This window comes from Lissotriton helveticus, chromosome 11, assembly GCF_964261635.1.
Source record: "Lissotriton helveticus chromosome 11, aLisHel1.1, whole genome shotgun sequence".
In the NCBI taxonomy this organism is placed as follows: domain Eukaryota; kingdom Metazoa; phylum Chordata; class Amphibia; order Caudata; family Salamandridae; genus Lissotriton; species Lissotriton helveticus.
In genome coordinates this window covers 790,497,383-790,521,981 of record NC_136072.1, presented here as the reverse complement: position 1 = coordinate 790,521,981, position 24,599 = coordinate 790,497,383, and the positions used below count along the sequence as shown (strand labels likewise).

The window sequence follows — 24,599 nt, the reverse complement described above, 5'->3', positions numbered from 1 at the left end:
TGTCGCCCATCTGTACATAATGCTGTCCCCTGTACCTCCATCATCCCGGGCTAGTATCTGGGCTTGACTCTGTTTGCGGAGGTTCACATATATATCCTCTAAATTCATTCCACTTCCCCCAAATCTTAGACCTTTTCTTGGGGCATCCCCTGTGTGTGAAAACTGCCCTCTCTGCCACCATCACATCATCCATATCATTTCTCCGTTGTTGGTAAGCGGGCAACACATCCGTGCCCCAGTTCCTAGCTATGTTTCTTTTTGCAATCGTCATCCCCAGTGTAGCCCAATTCTGCAACTGTAGATTCAGGTCCGTGGGTTCCCACATGTGCAGGAGGCATCTTTTTGGGTTCGGCGGGACTTCTACCCCTCCCACTCGTGATATCACACTTATGATTTTTTTCCCAGTATGTTTGGATCCGCGGGCATTCCCATAGCATATGGTAGAATGTACCTGGGAGGCCACAGTTCCGCAAGCACAGTGTATTAGGTGCGCTGCCAATTTTATGCTTTGTTGTGTGAGAGTAATACATGCGATGGAGTACCTTTAGCTGTACTAGTTTGAGCTTAGATGGTATCGCCCCTTCGCGTGGTGACGCCAATGCGTCCTGCAAGTCCGAATCTTCCATGCCGCCCAAGTCTGTCTGCCATCTTTCCCTTAAGGTCGTTGTGGGGTCTGGTAGGTTATTTATGATCTTACGATATGTATGGGAGATAGCCTTGTGTCTCTGGAGGAATGGCACTCCTGAGTGCGTGTCTAATTTGGGTGTACCTCTATAATTCGGTCCCTGCCATGTCATACTTCTCTTGCAGTGTCGCAAAGGGAATAACCTCCCCCTTTAACCAAAGATCCCCTATTTTGGTGATACCAATGAGGTCCCATTTTTTATAGCCCTTCGTGTTTGACAGATTACCAAGTCTTTGGGTCTCCCAGAGGGGGGTGGCCTATGTCAGCACTCCCTCCCAACCTAATGCCCGCTGCGCCGCATGCCATATTGTGATTGTGTGAGCCGTGGGGCCTGTGAGTATATTCTTCAGTTTAGTGGTGTATAGGGCTTTCATTAACTGGTCCGCAGGTAGAACGTACCTGCCCATTCTAAAGGCTGGTTCGTCCTGTGGTGCATGCAGCCAGTGATTTATCACCATGAGTTGTGACGCTCAATAATACAGTTTTATGTTAGGCAATGCGATTTCCCCGTCATACCAACTACGGGTCAACTTGTGTTGTGCTATTCGTGCGGTCTTTCCGTTCCATAGTAGAGCGGAAACGTCTGCTTCAATTGCTTTGAAATATGTTGGGGGGACCGGGAATGGGGTGTTTTGGGGGGCATATAGAAATCTAGGCAGGGCCATTATCTTAAAGAGGGCCGCCCTTCCCAGTAGCGTCAGTGGGAGCGACCTCCAGTGCGTAACTTCATTTTGGAATTTCGTGAGTGGTTTCATGAGGTTTTCTTCTACAAATAATGCTGGCTTTGGCGTGACGTAAATTCCTAAGTATTTAAAGCCCTGAGTTGTAATTTGCAGCTCACAGCCTGACGGGAGCCTCGGTGCGGGTCCATGTACTATGTAGAGAAGTGATTTTGATCAATTTATTGTGTGCCCTGAGACCTTCCCGTATGCCGTGCAAATGTCTACTAAGCAGCACAGTAACCATGCCGGAGACGTCAAGTATATCAGCACATCATCAGCATCGATCTTCCCAAGTTGCCTCCCATCTCATCCCCCGGATCAGCACGTCCTGTCTTATCCATGCCGCAAATGGCTCTAATTGGTTGAGATTCTTGTGTAAGTTTTCAATTTGTGGGAAGGAGTTGAGTTCTATAAGTCGCATATGGTGCAAAAAGATATGTTCAGATCCTCTCCCAGTTCTTGAGCTAGATTTATGACCAAGGTGGCGTGCGTTCCTTTCAGTCAGCATCAGATTGTTGAATAACCTGGTTTGTTTAGCTGTGCTTAATTTGCTGACTCAAAGTGGATTATCTATCGACTTGTGATAGCCTGTATGTTTTGTTTTTAAAGGAAACAACTCAAGTATGTGTTTGAGACAGTGTAGACTGCACTGAGCAGTAGGTATCTGTGTTTGCAGAGTGGCCTATGCAGCTACAAGTTCTCTCAAACATCTTGCTGTCCTACAGTGCTTATCACATTAAGGATAATAAATACTTCATCATGCAGATGGCTTTGTCCATGACCTAAGAATGAATTTAGTACATGTTTATTACAATGAAAACATGGGGGGGGTCACAGGTGTTGTGGGTTTACTTCTATTTGATTAGCTAGTGAGGTCGTTTAACATTATAGTTATGGGTTGTGGGATAATGATATTTAGGAATTGAAAGTCATACGACATATGATTCACTTTTGATCCCTGCTTCAGTGATTCTTGAAGAATATCTTTTTTTGTGTCAGATGCTGTCTTTTGTATCTCTTTACATTTTTTTGTGTTTAAAGTCACTGCAGTAGTACACATGGCATTCTATGTTATGATTTATCCTCCAGAAATTAGGTAATTTCTTTCTGAGTTAGTTGCTGTTATTGTCCATAGTGGACTTTCTGTCATGCTGTATTAGTGGTGCTACCATGCCGTGTTTAGTCTCTATGTCAAAAGAGAATGCTTGTAGGAAACTTTTGACTCTTAATGAGTTTTACCTGTTGACCATGATCAAGAGAAAGGCTCCTGAAAGGTCCTTTGGGGCTTTGTTGCATAAGTTGTAAAGGTGGCCCTCCAAAACACCCCATTCCCTGTCCCCCCAACATATTTCAAAGCAATTGAAGCAGAGGTTTCAGCTGTCCTGTATGCATGTACCCCTTCATATGTATGGTGAAGAGAGGTACAACCAAAAATCCATATAATTATAGACTTTGGGATAGCTGTGTGCATGTCCCTTCAGTGCTTCCTGCCTCCAGGCTCTCTTTGGGGTTAGGGTTGTGGTATCGGAAGTTAACAGAAGTGCTATTCAATGGTTGCTTTCTCTCACCTCCGTAGGTATGAAAAGATCATCGGGGGCAAGTACATGGGGGAGCTGGTGAGGTTGGTCCTCGTGAAACTTGTCAACGAAAGCCTACTCTTCAGCGGCGAAGCCTCTGACATGCTGAAGACACGGGGCACCTTTGAGAGCCGCTACGTCTCCATGATTGAAGGGTGAGCATCCCAGTTACTAACTACATAGAGACATTGTGAAATACAAGAGGCAGGAGGGAATGGAAGCAAGGAGAAACAGAGATGAAAGAATGGAAACTGGAAGAAGAATTAATGTAGGAAAACAGGGACAATGGGTTTCAGAAGGGCAGAGAGGGCAAGAACTGCATATGTGCCAACTTTGGTCCTCTAACATCCACAAATAGAACAATAGCTAAAACCCTGCCATGCTACTGCATTCTCAAACATATAAGAGCAAGGTAATAGGGCCTTGGTCATTGATAGATTAAAGATCCATCTATTACTGTGGTTGAGGCTTACAACAAGCAGCTATTGCTGATGCGGAGCCCTGTAGGTGCGTATGACCTCAGCACATTATAATTCTGGAAAAAGCCAAAGACAATAGGTTTAGCTTGTCCTCCTTGTACAAAAGCTCACCATATGCTGAGCTAGACAGTAGTAAAGCTAACAAGTCACTCGTGCAAAAGGAAGGGAATTACAAAGCAAAAAGTTGTTTTATTCCACATACTAGTGGGAGATTCCTATGGACTGTCTGTAAAGCTTTTCACACTACGAAATCCTGCATATCTCTGCTTCTTAGGCCGGAATCTCTGAGCAGAATGTGCAAAAGGCTCTCTAGGTGTTAATATTTCCTCTGCCCTCTCTACATGGGATTGTCTTACCTGCCTACAATGTAAGTAGCAGCATCACCTGTAAATCACAGAAACATTTGCTGTCTCCAATAAGGTTAGATCTATTAGTTATCAAGCTATCAAACTAGTTATCAAGCTGCCTATTAGTGTGTAGAGCTTCGAACCCAATAGGAACAACAGGACATCTGTTTAAAGAATAGGTTTCTAAAATGCTTAGTAAACTGTGACCTAACAGGCACGCCAATGTTTATGCTGAATAGGCTATAGCACAGTCATCCAAGCTAATGTCTGTTTCACTCCCCTCTGCCACTACAGAGACTCTGAGGACCGCAAACAGACGTACAACATCCTTACTTCGCTTGGGCTACTACCCACCACAACGGACTGTGAAATTGTGCGAATGGCATGCGAGAGTGTCTCCACACGGGCAGCACAGATGTGCTCCTCGGGTTTGGCAGCTGTAATCAACCGCATGCGTGAATATCGCCACGAAGATGTGCTGAGGATCTCAGTGGGGGTGGACGGGTCAGTTTACAAGTTGCATCCCAGGTGAGATGGTGTCCTGGCCCCTGAAAGCCACGCTTGACATGGGTATTCAGACAAAATATTGAGTTGAAAATATTGATGTACAAGAATATTGGGTCTAAAATATCGTGACATGGAAATATCGATGTCAACATATCAAATTGAAGGTAAGTAATATTGATTTTTAAAATATTGAATTTATTACTATTGTTTGATAAAATATAGTTGTTTAAAACATCTTTTTTTATTATTGTTATGCATTTTAGTTTACATTTTCAATGTATATGATGTAGTTGTTTGTATAATTATCATATATGATTTTTTTATGTAGTTTTTACTATTTCTAATTAAACTAATAAAATGTTGTGTTGTTTAGTTCCATAGCGGGTTGTGGGTTTTATAGGGATATAGGGTGGGAAGTAATTGAATTATAATAAATGTATGATTTTTTTATTATTGTTTATTTTATTCATATTTAATTATGTTAATTGTTTTATTATATTTTTTTAAAGTACATTTTATGTGCAGGTGTGGGGTTTATAAGGGTAAAGGGTGGGAAGTCATTTATTTGTAATTTATTATTAATTACTAGTTGATCAATATTAATTAATTGAAAATTAAATATGTTAATCGTGTATTTTTGGGTGTGTGGGTTGTGGTGTTATTTAATTTATTTTTTATTAATTAATAATTATTTACTAATTAAAAGTAATTGATAATTATGTGTAATTGTTAATTTTTTTATGTGGGGTCATGGGGTTTGTAGGGGTAAAGAGTGGGGGAGTAAATTAATTGTAATTAATTAATAATCACTTTTTACATTTTATAAAATATTTAATTGACAATTTAGGGCCTGATTACTATGTCGGGCAGACGTGAGATCTCGGGACGCCAAACCTCCGGTTGGTGGTCCCGACACCGGCATTAAAATGCAAGCGTAGATGGTGTGGTCGCATACTCCCATTCCTCTATGGGAGCTTGTGCTGTGGCTGTAAACCAGCCATAGCACAAGCTCCCATGGAGAAATGGGAGATTCTGTTGTGCCCTGCACCGCGTGGCAGGCACCTTAGGGTGCCTGCCTCACAGTGCAGGGATTAACCAGAGGCTGTGGAGGAATGGAGGCTCCAAATTCACTTTCTGACAGGCTTTGCATGTTGTAAAGCCCAACTTGGACAGCCTAAAGGAAACGGACGTTGTAGTCCCAGCTACGAAAACGGCATCCTTAGGGATTACGGTGGGGCCTCCAATTTACAGTGGGCTCCTTCAGCCCTTGAGAATCCAGCCGGAATGCCCGCCCATTTTCACTTTCGACTGCCGGCATTGTAATTTGGCGGTCAAAAGTGAAACAGAAGATGTTGGTCAGAAAGCCTCAAAAACACAAAATCAATATAGGGCCCTAATTGTTTTAATTGTGTAAATATTTTTTTTCTAGTTTGATTTTAGATGTGGGTTATGGGGTTTATAGGGGTAAAGGGTGGAAGTTGTTTAATTTTAATGAATTTATATTCAGTTTTTCGTAAATAATATTTGTTTAATTGATAATTCATTATGTTAATTGTGTTATTAAATTACTAGTTTTAGATTGTGTATGTAGGTTGTGGGTTTTGAAGGGGTATGGGTTGGGAAGTAAAATAATTGTAAGTGACTCATAATACATTTGTTATTATTATTAATTAAAACAATTGTAAATATGTTTATTGTGTAAATCATTTTTGATGGATTGTATAAGTGTGTTGTGTGTTTTGTGGGGGTATATTGTGGAAAGTACATTAATTATAATTAATTAATAAATAATGTTCAATTAATGATACTTGGTTAGTTGTTAAATATTTATATTAATAGTGTAAATATATTTTTTTTAAAGTCCATTTTTTGGTGCAGGTTGAGAGTTTTGTTATGTTATATGGTGGAATGTAAGTAAATGCATATAATAATCATTGTGTTGTTGAAAAATACTTTTTAAATAAAAATGTTTAGTTGTATGAAAATTATTTTGAATTTTATTTTTCAATAATATTTGTAGGTATTTGTGTTATGTATTTAACATTGTAATATGTTTTTATTTCTTTTTTTAATTAAATACAGTTGTATATTTTTCAATATAATTATATTTACATTTTTACTTTGTTTTTTAAGTAATTTAATTTTGTTTAAGATTTTTTGTACTAATTGGAGGCAAAATAGTAAATGTTACTCCTCATCAATACAACACGATCCCTACTGTTGTATTGACTGGAGTTGGAATAGTAAATTTAACCCTGCCACTATCCAACACTTCCCTTCTGTTGTACTGACTGGAGTGGGAATAGACAATTTTACCCCTCCGCTATCCAACACTTTCCCTACTGTTGTACTTATTGGAGTGGGAATAGTCAATTTTATTTCTCCTCAATCCAACACTTTACCTACTGTTGTACTGGTTGGAGTGGGAATAGCAAATTGTATCCCTCCTCTGCTATCCAACAATTTCCATAATCTTGCACTTATTGGTCTGGGAATAGAAATTCTTTACTCTTCCACAATCCAACACTTTCCCTACTGTTGCACTTATTGGAGTGGGAATAGTACATTTTACTCCTCCGTAATCTAACACTTTCCCTACTGTTGTACTTGCTGGAGTGGGAATAGTAAATTTTACCTCTCTGCTATCCAACACTTTCCCTACAGGTGTATTGACTGGAGTGGGAATACAAAATTTAACACCTTTGCAATCCATCACTTTCCCTACTGATTTACTAGCTGAAGTGGGAATAGTAAATTTTACCCATCCTCTATCTAACAATTTCCTTACTTTTGTACTCCTCTGCAATCCAACACTTTCTCTACTATTGCACATATTGGAGTGGGCATAGTAAATTTTACCCCTCCGCCATCCAATACTTTCCCTACTGTTGAATTGACTGGAGTGGGAATAGTAAATGTAACACCTTCACAATGCAACACTTTCCATACTGTTTTACTTGTTGGAGTGGGAATAGTACATTTTACCTCTCCACTATCCACCAATTTCCTTACTGTTGCGCTCCTCTGCTATCCAACAATTTCCCTACTCTTGCACTTATTGGTCTGAGAACAAAAAATCTTTACTCCTCCACAATCCAACACGTTCCCTACTATTGTACATTTTGGAGTGGGAATAGCAAATTTTACCCCTCGGCTATCCAGCACTTTCCTTACTGTTGCACTTATTGGAGTGGGAATAGTAAATTGTACTCCTCCGTAATCTAACACTTTCCCTACTGTTGTACTTGCTGGAGTGGGAATAGTACATTTTACCTCTCCGCTATCCAACACTTTCCCTACAGGTGTATTGACCGGAGTGGGAATAGTAAATTTAACACCTTTGCAATCCAGCACTTTCCCTACTGTTTTACTAGCTGAAGTGGGAATAGTACATTTTACACATCCACCATCCAACCCTTTTCTTACTGTTGTACTCCTAGGCAATCCAACACTTTCTCTACTGCTGCACATATTGGAGTGGGAATAATAAATGTTACCCCTCCACCGTCAAATACTTTCCCTACTGTTGTACTGGCTGGAATGGGAATAGTAAACGTAACCCCTTGCCAGTCCAACACCTTCCAATCTGCTGTAGTGGCTGGAGGGGGAATAGTACATTTTACCCTCCGCTATATAACAATTTCCCTACTGTTGCACTTATTGGAGTGGGAATAGTACATTTGACTCCTCCGCAGTCCAACACTTTCCCTACTGTTGTACTAGCTGGAGTGGGAATAGTAAATGTTACCTCTCCTCTGTCCAACACTTTCCCTACTGTTGAATTGACTGGAGTGGGAATAGTAAATGTAAGACTTTCACAGTCCAACACTTTCCCTACTGTTTTACTTGTTGGAGTGGTAATAGTACATTTTACCTCTCCACTATCCAACAATTTCCTTACTGTTGCACTCCTCTGCAATCCAACACTTTCTTTACTGTTGCACATATTGGAGTTGGAATAGTAAATTTTACCCCTCCTCTATCCAATACTTTCCCTACTGTTGTACTGACCGGAGTGGAAATAGTAAATTTAACCCCTCTGCAATCCAACACTTTTCCATCTTTTGTAGTGGCTGGAGTGGGAATAGTAATTTTTACCCCTCAGTTATATAACAATTTTCCTACTGTTACGCTTATTGAAGTGGGAATAATACATTTGACTCCTCCGCAATCTAACACTTTCCCTACTGTTTTACTTGCTGGAGTGGGAATAGTAAATGTTACCTCTCTTCTATTCAATACTTTCTCTACTGTTGTACTAGCTGGAGTGGGAATAGTAAATTTAGCCCCTCTACAATCCAACACTTTCCCCACTGTTGTAGTGGCTGGAGTGGGAGTAGTAAATGTTACCCTTTTGTAGTGCTACAGATTTCCTTTTGTTGTAGTGGCTCAATGGTTATAGTAAATAAAACCTATCTGTAATGAAATATTTTTGTACTATTGTATTTATTGGAGGGAGATTTGTACATTTTAGAAAGTTTTTTAATTTTTGTGTTGCCTGATGTAGAAAGTGTACATTTTTAAAATATATTTAATATTATATCTTGCGTAGTTTATAATAAACTGTTGTGGGAATAGTATATGTATTAAAATGTATATTCTATTTTTTATTTTTATAGTTATAATTTATATTATTGCCTTTTTGTTTATTTAAAATTATAAAATTTTTCATTATTGATGTTTTTCATGTGTGAAATATTTTTTTACCAAATTTGGAGAATTTTAAGTTTTTTTGTTTTTTATTTAATTAGAATGGTTTGTTTTTAAAAAACATTTATTTTATTAGTATATGTAAATATATATATACATTTATAATACTACATTTAACAATTTTTCAATTATAATATAAATAAAAATTAATAGCTTAAAAATAGTTTTTAAGTACATATATGTAAATATATATTAATTATTATATGTGTGTTTAACTTATTTAAAATTGAGTTAACTTGTTATATTTGTTCATATATATATTACATTTATTTAGTACATTGATATTAATTACATACATTTTTTCCCTATATTTTTGTACTTACCATTATAAAGATATGATGACAATACTTTTGTCATCGATATTTTGGTCACGATATTTTTATATTGCAATATTTTGGGGGTCGATATTCTCTCAGTGAACCATCCTTGACATCACTGCATAGACACTATTGAAGTATAGGAATGTATTTTACAGATAATCCCTATTACCTATTCAAATGCTCGTCAACTGTGGCCTGATGCACCCCTTGCTGTTTCAGTAATGGGACATATACACTGTTCAGACAATGCACCTAAATACCTACTTGCAACAATCCATACTCTTCAAGTACAGAGACACAAACACAGCTTGACCACCTTAGTCCATACATGCTATGTTGTGCTGGGACAAACAGACAGCCTAGCAAGTTAATGGTAACATCACTCCCTGCTGCCCAAGTAAGTATGAATATGGTATTAGTGATGCTGTTCACTCCTTCTGTCTTCTTCCCTATCTTGTCAGAGAACATGAAATGTGATTTAACTCTGGGGTCTAAAACATCATACCTTCAATCTAGAGGGGAAATTCTAATGTCTTGACAGTCCTTTTGCTCAGCACTGATGAATTTCACAATATCCAGTGAATGCAAGATTGCCAGCCATGCAGTTATTAAATATGTGACACAAGAGGCAGAACACAAAGGTGTATTGGGAAAGGAACAAGTTTGCCAGTGCACCTCAATCCTGACCTGCAGTATCCTTTGCCATTGCAGTATTTGGGTCCAGTACCCTGGCCCTCTTTTCGAGAGCTCCAGTAACCCTTCCGGTAGCTCCTCCCTCTGAATTACCAACACCAGGGGTACTAGTAATTCAGAGATGGTGGTCTTATTGGAGGATTATTAGTGGGACTCTCAGGGTTCCCTTAGAATTGAGGAATTGCCTGGTAATTCTGTAATTTCAAGTCCATTTCCTGATTAATTCCTTATTGGTGTTGCCAAAGATTTCATCATCACATTGGGGTCGGTAACTTTTGTTTCAGGCCTCGTCAATATTAGGAGACCACTCTTAATACTGTTCTATGTCTAACACTCGGATAATTTAACATGTTGGCACACAATGAGTCACCACCATTATCACTCATTCAGGTTATCCTATCTGTTGCCATCAGCGTCTGTGGGTAAACAGGTGCTACTGAAGCAGGATTCTGATATTTCACTTGTAATCCTGTCTTTGCTGGATCCACCTGCAATCTCAGTCGCACACTGATATCAGTGTTGGCTCTACTGAATCAGGTCAATAATGCAGGGCCTTGCCAAGTATGTGTTGCTATGCCCAGTCATATTGTATGTTTACAGAACGTAAAATAAAAAATGCAATGAAAATAAATAAATAATGCAGGGTTATGGGGCCTCTGTCTTACTAACCATGAGAGGGGACCCGGGGAGGGTGTTAAATCAAGAGCCACCCTAAGTTTATGTGAAAGAAGGTTCTTCAAAAGACCTTATGAAAAAGCGCCTATTCTCAGTTCTTCAGCAAAACTCCAAGTGCCTCACGCTCAGCTTTCAGTCAAAACCAGCCCAATATTCCAGAATGACTCTCCTGCCTTATCTGTTCCGAGATTGTTCTATGATAAAAGCACTAACTCTCATACTGTACACCTTGGGTAACATTGCTTACACCAGTAACTATGGCAATCCATAATGTGACTTAGAACCGTACAACTAGACTTAGGCAGTACAACATGAATTAATTGTGTTTAAAGCTTACGTCTGCCAGGCAGCTTACAAATGCAGATATCATGAACACTTCACAGGGGTTACATAGGGAACTTTCCTCCAACAAACATGCAGATATTCCTCTGTTTAAAAAGATAGCAACCTTAAACAATACTCACATTAAATGAAGAAAGCTGTTCTAAAAATAACACCTGCAGTCAGTAAAGATTGGTAAAGTGCGCCTTCAGTGGGATTGTACTACTGAATATCGAGCCGAAGAATAGCTGCTTAGAAGAAAAAAAACATGCTGACAGAATATTGAGGGACAAAATATCGAAAGGTAACTCTCCTAACTTATCGTAAAATAACTCAACTTAATAAGGGACAGCTAAACTAATTCTTACTGCTTGTTAACCCAACCATAAGGATATAATTAGAGGACAGCAGAGGAAATATACTTACCACAAAATACTGGTACCAGAACTATTTCTAATCCACCGACTACCACTGCACAATTGCAAACGGTCAATTCAGAACCAATCACCGGTAGATTTACAACGGGAAAGGAACATGGATAATAGATACCGGACGATGGCCAGCTTCAAAGCAGAGAGTATAAAATACCCTCCTTCGCTATCTAAAAATGCTGCCAAAAAGTTTAAACATAACACACTGAGAAAGAACCCAGACATACTGTTCGCAGACCCATTCTTTGATGGAGTCAAAGGCACCATAATGAATGACTTGATTTTCTACACAAATAAAACAGCGAAATGGCGCAATGCCCTCACAGAAAGGTTACTCATAAAAAGTATGAGAAACATCCCTCATGGCACAAAAATAATGTCCTCCCCGACAATAAGATGCAATGCAGAATTATGCATCACGCTATATAAAACAGGAATAGTGCTGATACAAGCACCTAATAGGGACCTGGAAGAGTTTGAAAAGTCTTTCCTAACAATAAAAGAAACTCTGGAGGGACCAAGACACCAACTACCCATGACCTCACATGTAGTCACTCTCGTCAACACTGATACTACAACCACAGATTCCAACAGAACCAAGGACCATAACAGCCAAACTTCCAGCTCGGGAGACATAACTGAAAGGGAGATGGCAACCCCAGAGTACGAGCCAGAAAGGGAGATGGCAACCCCTGAGAAAGAGCCGGAAAGAACAGAGAGATCTTCCAATCTGACAAATGAAGAGCAGGTCCAGACCCAAAGGATACAGCTGATGGCGCCACCAGTCAGTGCGAATCTACTTGAAGAGAATACCTCAGCTCCTAGCGAGTCACCAAATGACTCGATACCTCTCCTGAATGGCACACCAGAGTGGGAAAGATTACCACCCACAAACTCAATACCTGCACTAAACAACACAAATAACACACTCGACATCCCAAACAGATTTGGAAGCGACAACCCACCCAAGGAAACAAAGGATAGAACTTTGAAAATGCGAACAGAACAACCACGGAGTAGAGCAAAATGCACAACCCGAAGTGGCAGGGCAATCCTCCCTAAGAAAACACCGCGAAGCCAGAAAGAAATTAAGAAGCTCCAGAAAATAGTAGGCAACCTAGCACAAGGCTCGATGATAATTTCGCAGGCATTCGAAAAAATGTGGAAGTTGACGGCAAGCACACACTCCAAAGTCTCTGATATCCAGAAACTAGTACTCGCCGCACAAAAAAGGAATGACGAGATGGCCTTGTCCCTAAGAAATAGGCCCAATAGACCAGACAGGATAAACCCGTTGTCAAACGAAGAAACTCAGGCCTTACTCCGAACCTATGAACAACCGGCCCAGGAGAAGGTGGAGAGAATCAGAACAGTACCAATTGATTCCAATAGAACTTCCAGAAAGAATGACAGGAAAGCAAGTCACCTCAACCTACAACATATTCAGTTATCAGCATATGAAGACGAAAAAGGGAACATCCTTAACCCTGATAATCCCTTAAAATGCCTTCTTCTCAATTGTCGTTCGGCATCCAAACATGCATCAGACATAGCAGCACTCATCATCAATAACGAAATCGACCTGGCAATCCTTACGGAAACGTGGCTAAAGGAATCATCCTCCCCCGCCATTGATCTCTTGGTACCACCTCATTATAACATTATGAGATTAGATAGGCCAAGGAAAACAGGAGGAGGTATAGCATGTATTCATCGATCAGAGATAGAGGTCAACATGATTCAAGCCGATCCCATAGAATCTTGTGAATACCTCGGCCTGAATATAAGATCTTCAAATAAACAAAAATGCAATTTACATGCATTCTACCATCCACCAGGAGATAACACAAAGTTCTCAGAGCAACTAATAGAGATCATAACTGCCAACTCCAATCCGGATGCCAACAACATATTCCTGGGGGACTTTAATCTACACTGGGACGACGACAATGACAAACTGGTTAATTCGTTAAAAGAGTTCCTCGCCGAAATAAACCTCATACAAGCATGTAACCAAGCTACCCACGTGCAAGGAGCGACCTTAGATTGGATCATCTCCAGAAACAAAGAGACATTGATCTGCGCCATAGATCCATGCGACTGGTCTGACCATCATGCCATAACATTTATGATTCCCACAGTGAAAAAAGGTAGAACCGTACAACACCCCAAGTCCACAAAATTGGTCAGAGAAATAAAAGAGGCGAACATTGAGCTATTGGTTGAGAGCTGCGAGAGAGACTTAAAGCCACCTAACAGCATGCAGGATGTAAATGAGCTGACCGAGCACTACATAACCTCAATAGGAAATATAGTCAATGACACCATGCCTCTAAGAATGAAAAAAGTTACCGACAAGCCAAAGAATCCGTGGTTTAGCGGATCACTGAATGAGGACAGGCGCAAACCGAGAACAGCTGAAAGAAAATGGAGACAACACCCTTCCTCACCTGAGCTGAAAGCTCTCAGAAAAATCAGAAACGATTATAACAAAAAGGTAATCAACTCCAAAAAAGAATTCATAAGAGCAGAACTAGACAATGCCAAAAATAGACCACGAAAACTCTTCGAGATACTAAAACAGCAATCAGATAAACTAGCCAAATCAACCCAAGAAAACTCAAAAACTCCTTTAAGCTGTGAGGAATTCTCTACATTCTTCTGCGAGAAAACAAAATCACTAGAGGTAGAGCTCTCTAACGCTGCGGTTATCCTCCCGACCCAAACCCTGCCGAGGAGCGAGGCCGGTGGGTCAACAGAGAGTATTAAAACAAAGAATGAAGCAATCTGGGACACATTTGAATTATACGACCAGGTCAAGATCGCCAAAACATTGTCAGAAATCAGACCAAACAACCACTATCAAGACCCTTTACCTGCAAAATGTGTAAGAGAAATCAGCCACATTGTGGTTCCAATATGGACCGAAATCATAAACGCCTCACTTACTCAAGGGATCCTCCCTGACTGCCTAAAAACAGGACAAGTAGTGCCAATAATCAAAAAACCGACAGCGGACGCATCAGATCCGAATAACTATCGGCCAGTAACCAACATCCCTTTACTGGCCAAACTAATTGAGAAATGCGTGCAGAGCCAATTGAAGCAACACATCACCAAGTTCTCCCTACTAGACGAATGCCAATCAGGGTTCAGAGCAGGGCACAGCACAGAAACAGCGATCCTGCATATCGTTGATGACGCGCTTCAAGCACTAGACCAAAATCAAGCATGCCTATTGATTCTCCTAGACCTGTCATCTGCTTTTGACACGGTAAACCACGAAACACTACTCTCCAGGCTACAGGACAGGATGGGATTGGCCGGCAATGTACTGAGATGGTTCAAATCGTTCTTAAGCAACAGAACCCAACGACTCCGGGTTAACCAAGCAATTTCAACCCCATGTCCTAACGCAATTGGGGTCCCGCAAGGCTCATCTCTATCCCCAGATCTATTCAACTTGTATGTCGAACCTCTTACAGACATTCTTCGGAAATCAACGATATCCTACCAAATGTATGCTGACGACACGCAAATATACTTAAAGATCGCCTCCCTTGATGACATAGATCTAATGAATAAGACACTAAAGATGACTATGCAATGGTTAACGACGAACCATCTGAAATTAAATGCCCAGAAAACAGAATTCATGCTAATTGCACCTCCAAGGAGCCATCCAGAAGTAAAGGAATGGACCAAATTGGTGACTGAGCTTAACTGCACACCAACCCTTGTCAACTCAGCTAAATCATTGGGAATCATATTAGATGAGAACCTCGACATGAAAGCCCACATCAATTCAATGGCCAAAAGTGCCCGCTTCCATCTGAGCTACCTAAGGAAATTAAAACCATTCATCTCAAAAGCAGACTTAAAATTGGCTATACAGTCCCTAGTCATATCCAGGATCGAATATGGTTGCTCTACATTAACTGGTCTACCTAAAACATCTACAGCACCGCTAAAAGCCTGTCTCAATGCTGCGGCAAGACTTATCACCGGATCGAGGAAATTTGATCATATATCTCCTCACCTGAAAGCACTAAACTGGCTACCTTATGAGGCCAGAATTCAAATGAAGACAGCATGTATCACTCACAAAGCGGTGCACTATAACACGCCAGGATACCTAAGCAAGAAAATAAAACTATCGGGAGGAAACAGACCAACGAGAAGCGCCAAGGAGCTGCTTTTGAGGCCGGCCTTTTTTCGAAAGAAAAAGACATATGATCGAGCATTCACTGGAGCTGCCCCTAGAGTTTGGAACTCACTCCCTCCGAGCATTAGGAAGATCCAAAACATCGCAAGATTCAAACGGGAATTGAAAAGCCATATGATGAGTAAATACTTGGCATAGGGAAGCCGACGGATCACCAATATGAACTACTACATCAGCTGAAGAGTGATCCCTCCTCATGATTACTATCTTTATCAAGAAACTGACTCCACCCACTAGCCTCGGCTGTACCCCTATCAATACCACAGTCCTGTGTGAACCAACTGCTGGTCTCTGAGCCAAACTATATAACCTCTACCTCACCTTAGCTACTGATATGGACGGTGCTATAAGCTAAGCCTCTCCCACCTTTATTACTAATTGCACATGTATTTGATATATACTTATTTTTTTAGGCATCCGTTATAGCCTCAACTTCTTCCACCTTATATCTGTTGGTTGTTAGAATGGATATATGACTGTCAATACGTAACCTACCTCGATGTAATGTGATGTAATGTGCGGAGAGGGTTTAAGCCATTCCTATGCAATAGAACTCAACGAGTACAAGTTACTAAGCAATCTCAACCCCTGTCCTCATGCAATCGGGGTCTCGCAAGGCCCACCTTATCTACTGATATGGCCATGTTAGGAACCAGGCCTCTCGCACCTTTATTACTAATTTGCACATATGTTTGTAAAAGGTTTATTTAGGCACCCCTTATAGCCACTGCGCCTTTTACCTTATATCTGTTTGTTTTTATAATCTGATATTGGACTGTTAATGTGTAACCTACCTCGATGTTAAGCGCTCTGATACCCACGGGTCTTGTTCGCGCTATACAAAACTCTATAATAAATAAATAAATAAATAAATAAATAAATAAATAAATACATGTAGGGAAGTATAGATTTACTGTTCCTAACTGTAGGACATCGGCCTTTTCTGAATGGCCACTCATTATTTTTCACCTTTTGCTGAACCCTATAATTTTACTGGTGTTAGACCTCTGTGCACTTCAAACCTGCTAGCCAGTTGTAAAGTGTCAGCAATAGCACCTTTTAAGCTCAGTCAAATTGGCATATTCCTAAATTGTATATTTAAATTCTCTGTAAGTCCCTCGTATATGGTTCAAAATGTACCTAGGGACTGTAAGTTAAATGTCACGAGTGAACTGCAGTATACAAAAAAGTGGTGAGTGGAATGCCTAAATTAATCTCAACCACTGGTAATTACTCGGGCCGCATCCCAGGTTGCCATTATCCTGCACACCTTGCCACCTCAGTTTGGACCCAGCCTTATCCAAATCAGTCTTGACCCTGCAGCTGAACTGCCTGGCCAGGTCCTCCATGAACCAGAACTCAAGCAACCTATAAAAGGCTTAGCCCTATTTAGGGCAGATCAGTCAGTTCCTGGCTAGATTCATTGGCACTGCATGCAGGGGACCCAAGCCTGGGCATACTCATCCCACCTTGGGCATAGTACTAAAGTTTACAAAAATGATGGATGGAATGCTTGAATTAATCTCAGCCTCTTTAAATTTCTCTGGCCGCATCCCTCTGGTGGCATACACTACAGTGACATTGGAAAACATGGCATCAGACCTACCATTGTACTCTGACTGTGACAATTTAAATATTGCAATTTGACGTGTCAAAACCCTTTTGACAGGTTAAACCCTCCATTTTAAATATTAATAAGTCACCACTGTGTAGGCTTTGTAGTCCACAAGGGTGAGTGCATGTTATTTATTAGTAGGACATGTAGAAATGTTATGTTAACATGCCCTTACAGTACAGTGAGTAGCATCCAAAAGCAATGTTTCTTGTGGCTAACCTGGCTCTCCTATGTAGAAAACCAGATACTAAAAATGCTTAATATCAGATATTAAAATACTAATATGTATCTCAGGGATGGGAATAGCTAGAAAAATAATTTAACAACCAAATCATTGGTGATATAAGAATGCTTCATAAATATTAAGGAAAAGTAACTTTTAGTACATTACCTTTTTTCTGCCTCAAGTTCCTGGGGGCTCATTTGCATATACTCTCCAACTTCTCATCACAGCCAGATAATAGCATTTGCCTATGTGTGACTGAGGTGTGAACTTCCTTCAAGGGGCTGCACAATAGGTCACTGTGATGACAGGTTGACCTGCATGGGTTGAGATTACCCCTTTGAGCTCAGTAGAAGGGTGGGGCCTGTGAGCATTTTACTTTGACTTTACATTGTCAAATCCTGCTGGACTGTCAAATCCCACTCAATAGATTTGCTGGGCTTACGTATAACACTGAGTGCACTTGAAAGGAACAAAACAGGCTGGCAAGACAATTCTTGTGTATCCATTGTCTGGTTACTGATAAACCCTGCTTTGTTCTATGAGACTTCTGTCACTGGGTTTATTGTGGGTACAATGGGTGGCCAAACTAGATTTTAATATTAGATATGGGAGAACACTATTATTGCCATAGTAAATTCCCCACACACACCCCCATCTCTCAGAGCCCAAGTTTAGTGTGGCCAAAGATTTTCGTTATCATGAAAATACCAAAATGGGTGGCCATGGGAACTTTTACCCCATCGGTTAGGGCATACCCATGACTTATCCTCACCTGCTAGCCGATGCCAATCTAGCTTATGTGGAATTTCTAGGCACCAATTTAAGAACACCATCAGACCTGAGGAAGAACTGAAAAGGACTGGACCTGCTGTCTGTGACCAGCCACCACTTGCACCCAGAACAAAGAAGTGAACTTCGAGGGTCATAAGGCTGATCTACTATTTAAGATACAGGTTTACAACAAGCTACAAGAGGCCTTTCCTGCAACTGCCGAGCTACCCAGTTGCAGCTGGACCTAGACTGGAAGGTGCTGTTGGCTTCTGCTTGACACACTGTGAGTCTCTAAGAACCTCCCTTGAGGTCCTGGGGTTTTTAGAAGTGTACTCCTGTGGAGGATCAGTCTTAAAGCACTAAGGGTCTGATTCCGATGTCGGATGGACCAGAGTCCGTCCGACATCTGTTTGGAACTGGAACCGAACGACCTCCTGTCATTGGTTCCTGCCCAGGAATTAGGATGCGACCGAACCCTGTTCTGTAGCAATCCTATTCCTTACAATGGGAGCATGCATTCCGAATGGAATGCATACTCTCACTGCAAAGAGCAGAGGTGCAGTTCATCCCTGCACCCCTTGGCAGGCACCTCAGGCACCTTCGGCAGCCTTGCACCCATGGGGGCCCTGCTGGGGGCCCCCAAAGGCAGATTCCCAATGCCTTTCTGTGTCAGAAAGGCCGGCACAGAAAGGCAGTGAGATCTGCCATCGTAATCCCTTGGCCCAAAAGAGCCGGCCGAGGGATTACTGCAGGGTTTCCGAATGGGAGACAGGCTCTCCGAGCCTGTCAGAGGCCATTCAGAAAACCGATTCGGATTCCCTCAAATTTCACCTAGGCTAAAGACTACGACAACCATTGACTATAAGTGGCACTTTGTAATTTTTGGCGCTATTCCTACTTAGGTCGAATATATTGGTATTCAGTCAATGTTGACTACAAAAGCACATACAAAGATGACAAAATAAAACAGAACTACAAATGCATACATGTAAACATACATTAGGATATAAAGTGCAAAACTGCAAAATTTAAATATGGATTAAGCCTTCGACACAGTCTCCCACCACATCCTCATCCAAAGACTTCACCACATCTGCATCAAATGCAACACCCTCAAGCTACTATTCTCTTTTCTCACCGAGCACACTCAGAGAATCCACCTCCCACCGTACAGCTCTGACCCCAAGAGCATCATCTGCAGCGTTCCCCAGGGGTTCTCACTCAGCCCCACACTGTTCAACATCTACATGACTCTGCTGGCACCCATTGCTCGCAGCCACACTCCCAACATCATATCCTACGCTGAAGACACCCAGCTCATACTCTCCCTCACCAAAGACACGGACACCACTAGAGCGAACCTCCAGAACGCCATGGTCAACGTCGCCGACTAGATGGGAGCCAACTGCCTCAAACTTAACACTGACAACACCAAAGTTCTCTTCTTCGGAAGACCCCCTCACCGAGGAGCAATCCCTGGTGACCCTCCGGCCTTGGACCAGCACCTGCCCCCACCACCCACGCCCGCAACCGCAGAATCATCCTCTACATTGAGCTCTCCATTAGATAACAGGTCAACTCGGGTGCATCCACCTGCTTCAACACCCTCATAATTCTCCGTAAAGTCTTTCGATGGATCCCAACTGACACCAGAAGAAGCGTCACACAAGTCCTCATTACAAGCCAACTGGACTATGGGAGCACCCTCTATGCCGGAACCACCACCCTCTGTCCCAAGTTCCTCCAAACAATCCAGAATGGTGCAGCAAGAATCATCCTGGAGCTGACAACAAAAACCTCAAAAGGATGCGCTATGTTAACATGGAAAATCGGGGCCACCGCGAACGCCAGTAGAATGTCAATCTGCCTAGATCATAAATTAGATAATACCAATGCAGGTAGTCTCAAAACTCAAATATAAGAAGAAGATATATAATAGACAATATCGAAACAAGAGATGATTGTAAGTAAAAAAGTTATGTCCTAAAAAAAATATAAAAAGAAGATCTACAAAAGACAATATCGAAACATGACATGAATGTAAGAAAAAAATAGTATGTGCTAAACAGATTCACTCTTAAAAACTGATATTTTATGCTATTTTAAAAAGCAAATAGATAAAAACATACATAGCAATTCAGATCAGGTTGTAAGGTTTAAAACCAATAACTGAATAAAGATTTTAAAACCCTTGCATCATTCCACAGCATACTTCTTTCTAATTTTTAGCACCCGGCAGATGTAGCTAATCACAGCATGACATATAGATTGTGATTTTAAGTGCTGTAGGAATAGCAAACCTTTTTTGTGCGATGGGAACCCCTTTGGGGAGCATATTTGGCACATTGTATTCCTACTTAAACTTTAAAAATTCATATCTGTGTCTCCCCTTATTGGATTATTTTCATTTCAGTCTATTTTTGTTTCGCTTTAATACTGTTTTCGTTCTGCATAATTAATTTACATATTGCCCTAAATTATGTCTGTCTGCTCTGTGTCATAAGTACCAGGGGATTGAGCTCAAGTTAAATTAGTAACTTTAAGGGTTCACCCTGACAAGGAAGTGATTATTGAGGTAGTTAGCCACCCATCCCGAATAATAATCAACTAACTCCACATCTACGTACATCGAAGATATACCCCCAAGGTACATACATGTGGACTTAGGTATAGAAAATCTGTATTTACCTACCTTTTGATATTTTGGGTTCAATATTTAGTCCTCAACGTTTGCATGCCTTGATATTTTGGATTTGATATTCATAGTTCACACCTTATACACTTGTTTGTCTTCTGCTTGTCCATGTTTTGTGGCCATTAAAGCTGGAGATATTCAGTGTCTTGTCTTCCTAGGTAACTGGTTCTGCTGGCTCCATGATAATGTCTGAATGTTATGGATGTTATAAGGTGCCGTCCTTGAAGTTACTCAGGACCTGTTTAAAGGCTGAGCAGGGGAGATGTTCACTGTTCAGTAAAAGTGCATGCCCCTCCCCCAGTTTCTGAAACTTTCTACTAATAAAACTGAAGCTCTTTTCTACTTCAAGGTACTTTTGAGAAAACAGGATTAAGAGTACTTTATTCTGCTGAGTGCTCCTTTAGATGTGAAGAAACCAGGATCTCTTGAGCTAATATTTTCTTCTTTTGTGGTTCATCTCTTACAGCTTCAAAGAAAAATTCCACGCCCACGTTAGGATGCTGACACCACACTGCCAGATCACCTTCATCCAATCAGAAGAGGGCAGTGGCCGGGGCGCAGCCCTCGTCTCTGCAGTGGCATACAAAATGGCCTGCTTGATTGGCCGCTGAACACTGGTGGCAAAATGGACCCAACCTCTCCGCAAAGCATATCTCAATGGATCATTCAAGGGAGGAAGTCCCCTCCTTTAGGGATACTGCTGCCTTGGATGAACACAGTAGCAAGGGAGCAGACTGAACAAGATGGCAGGAGAGAGTTATACATTGTCCTTTTTGTGTTTGTCTGGAGGTCTAAGCATCTCACAACATGTCCTCATACACACAAAAATATGTCTGTTTTAAGGTGTCAAACAGGTAAAGGGATATAAACCTTATGAATCAGTTTCTTGTGTGCAGAACCTAGCCTTCCATAATAATGATGACGTTGTGTGCATTATATAGTGTTTGCTACAAAGGTCATGCAGCTTCATTATGCTCTATGTACCTGTTAACCGTCTCAACTATACTTGTTTTATTTGTCTATAAAGAAAGAAAGTCTAGACAAAAAACATTTTTTGAACATTCAGCAACTTGTCCACATAAGACTCCCTGACCTAAGATCTATCTAAAGAATGAGAAGAAACCTGAGTTACAGCTGACAGAGTGAGATAAGAGCTCTTTTAAGAATACTATGAAGGCTATCATGTACTAGGTAGAGTATCCTGAGAGTTTCTTCTAGAAAGCTGAGCAAACTATGACATACCAAGCAGTGGCTAATGAGTACTTTGTAAAATGCTAAGCAGGCTGTCTCCTAAAGACATAGTGACCTTTATAGAATGCTAATCAAGCTATGATATAGGAGACAAATAGTCTTAATTATTAACGGATTACCATGAGACTGCGCGTAGTACTAACCATCCGTACAGATGTAAGTAGAGGCTGATTTACCATTTAGGAAATTGAGAGATTACCCTGAGAGGCCGATTCTTCGGAAAGTTTAGTAGGGCTGAGGGGCTATGCAAAGTCACTCGTGTGAGAACTATATAAGATAGTGATGGTTAGTAGTTATTGAATCATTCTGTCTTAAGACAGCTTCAAGTGTTTTGCCAACCTTATAGAATCAAAAACTGAATGGAATTAGGCCAAACTTTGCACGAAAGTAGAAATTTGTTCAGAAAGTGTGTCTCTATTGATTTGATATGAATTTGTTCAGTTTTCCAAATAGCAGGCTTTAAAGGGGTAACACTTTTGTATATCTTGGTTGTTGTAGTCCACTGAGTTTTGTGGACAGGCCGTAGGACCATCTGCAGACTAAAAGTCAAAAACTGAAGACCTCCTATTGGTCGAAGGAGCTTTCAGCTTCTGTCTACCACTTCAGGTCTGTGAACTGTCGGGTCCACAACCTCACAAACCTGAGACTATGGACCCAACAATGGTGATTGGTGGGCTGCTGAAGGGAAGTTATTATGTGGCCCCCCGTTACAGTACATTGGAAAGGTCTCTACCTTCCAAAAATAAAAGATAACGGCAACATAAGGTGGCGTGGTAAGAACACACTGACACCCAGGCCAAGTGGTAAAGTCTGCGGACTAGCTTTCAAGCATGCGGACTAGGTACACCTAATATGGCAGTGCCAACTCGTGGCCTAGAGAACTAGACTGCAGACTTGATACATGAAAATCGGAAACCTCAACAATGAGACCGTAGACCATAGACACCATCTCATATGTATCAAATTTGCACCCCATCGAGGCCGCAAACTTTCGCTTCCATTTTAGGTGTACCAAGTCTTCAGCCTTGAAAGGTAGTCCTTGGGACCACTGACACACGTGGAGAGCATTAAATAACAAAACGTTGGCTTCATGAAAATCGTCCCCCTTGTTAAAGGGGTTCGTTGATGTCCAAATTAACTTTTTTTTTAAACTGTGCTATGTCTGTGCCCCTCTCACAAGACCGCAGCGAGGGCTTTAAGTTTTCTGTGGTCTGAAGTCTATTTTATATTTTGAAGACCATTCTGATATTCTGATTGACAGCCAACTCAGGTAACGTTGCCCAACAAGACAGAAGCACCATTTTGGAAAGAGCAGGAGACTTGAGCCCTTGGGTTTTGGAGAGAGCTCACTGCAACAAGGAAAGGTGGCAGATAACAGCCAGCAAAATATTCCCAAACCATCAACGCAGCAGCTGAGACTGGTGAGAAGGTGGTTGGCACCGTAGATAGGATGGGAGCATAAAAGACAACAACAGACTCCAAAAAACGCAGCCAATGCCACTGAGGACTTTACTCATTTGGTATATCAATCATGCGAAAACAGCGGAGGTATAATCATAAAAATTAGTACAAGGTGCCAACAGGAGCTGGGCAGAGCAGAGTGTCAGTACTCCAAGTAAGTCACAGATGTAGCTGTACAACATGGTGCAGTGGGCCCACCCACATCAACCATTGGCTCTCTTGCTCTGTGAGTGGTGGCATTTTCAGTGATCATGTGCACATCCACCCGAAAAAAATGCACCTTAGGACCATGGCTGGCGGGGTAGTACTGTACTTTGCCAATGCTTGGTTATTTCTATCCTTTCTATTTTGTGAGTAATTCTTGAGTGTTTAAACTGTCTTCAGGTTACAGTAATTCAAAGCCATCAAAAGGTTGCTATATTTATTCTACGTACACATGACTTCTAGGGAGCACCTGTACTATTTTATTAAAACTATATGCAATGGTTATTTTTAATGTACATTGTTATTTTAATCAAATTTAGTCAACAACATTTTTTTAATTTTATTTTAATATTTATTTTTGGGCCTATGCTTGCAATAAAATATGAAAAAGATTTAAGGATCGCACCACCTTGCCAAGACCAGAACTATTTGCTTTTCCAATGTCAGTGTCATTGTGTGCCGTTACATAGAGAAACCAAAGGTTTGCAAATTAGTCTTGCCCCTTTTCCAGATTGCAGAATCTAGGCGAGGTACGAAGACACATACCATCTGAAAAGGAGCACATACAAACCTAAATGCAGTACAGCCTTGTTGAATCTAATTTTTTGAAGTGCTGACTGGATCATTATAGCACAGCAAACTTCGAGTCCCACATCTGTGCCGGTACATCTCATTTTTTTTTTT

General features: G+C 40.9%; 1 protein-coding gene across 2 annotated transcripts in view; it reads left to right on the top strand.

Annotated features, from left to right (window-relative positions):
- The window catches only part of GCK (glucokinase), a 366,089-nt gene extending 341,762 nt beyond the window's left edge, over positions 1 to 24,327 (top strand). For both annotated transcript variants that reach the window (XM_078666753.1, XM_078666754.1), the window contains exons 8-10: positions 2,984 to 3,139; positions 4,105 to 4,338; positions 21,466 to 24,327. In XM_078666753.1, coding sequence (XP_078522879.1) covers positions 2,984 to 3,139; positions 4,105 to 4,338; positions 21,466 to 21,610 — 535 coding nt within the window. In that variant the 3' untranslated portion in view covers positions 21,611 to 24,327. The remainder of the gene's footprint in view (positions 1 to 2,983; positions 3,140 to 4,104; positions 4,339 to 21,465) is intronic.
- The last annotated feature ends 272 nt before the right edge of the window (positions 24,328 to 24,599 follow it).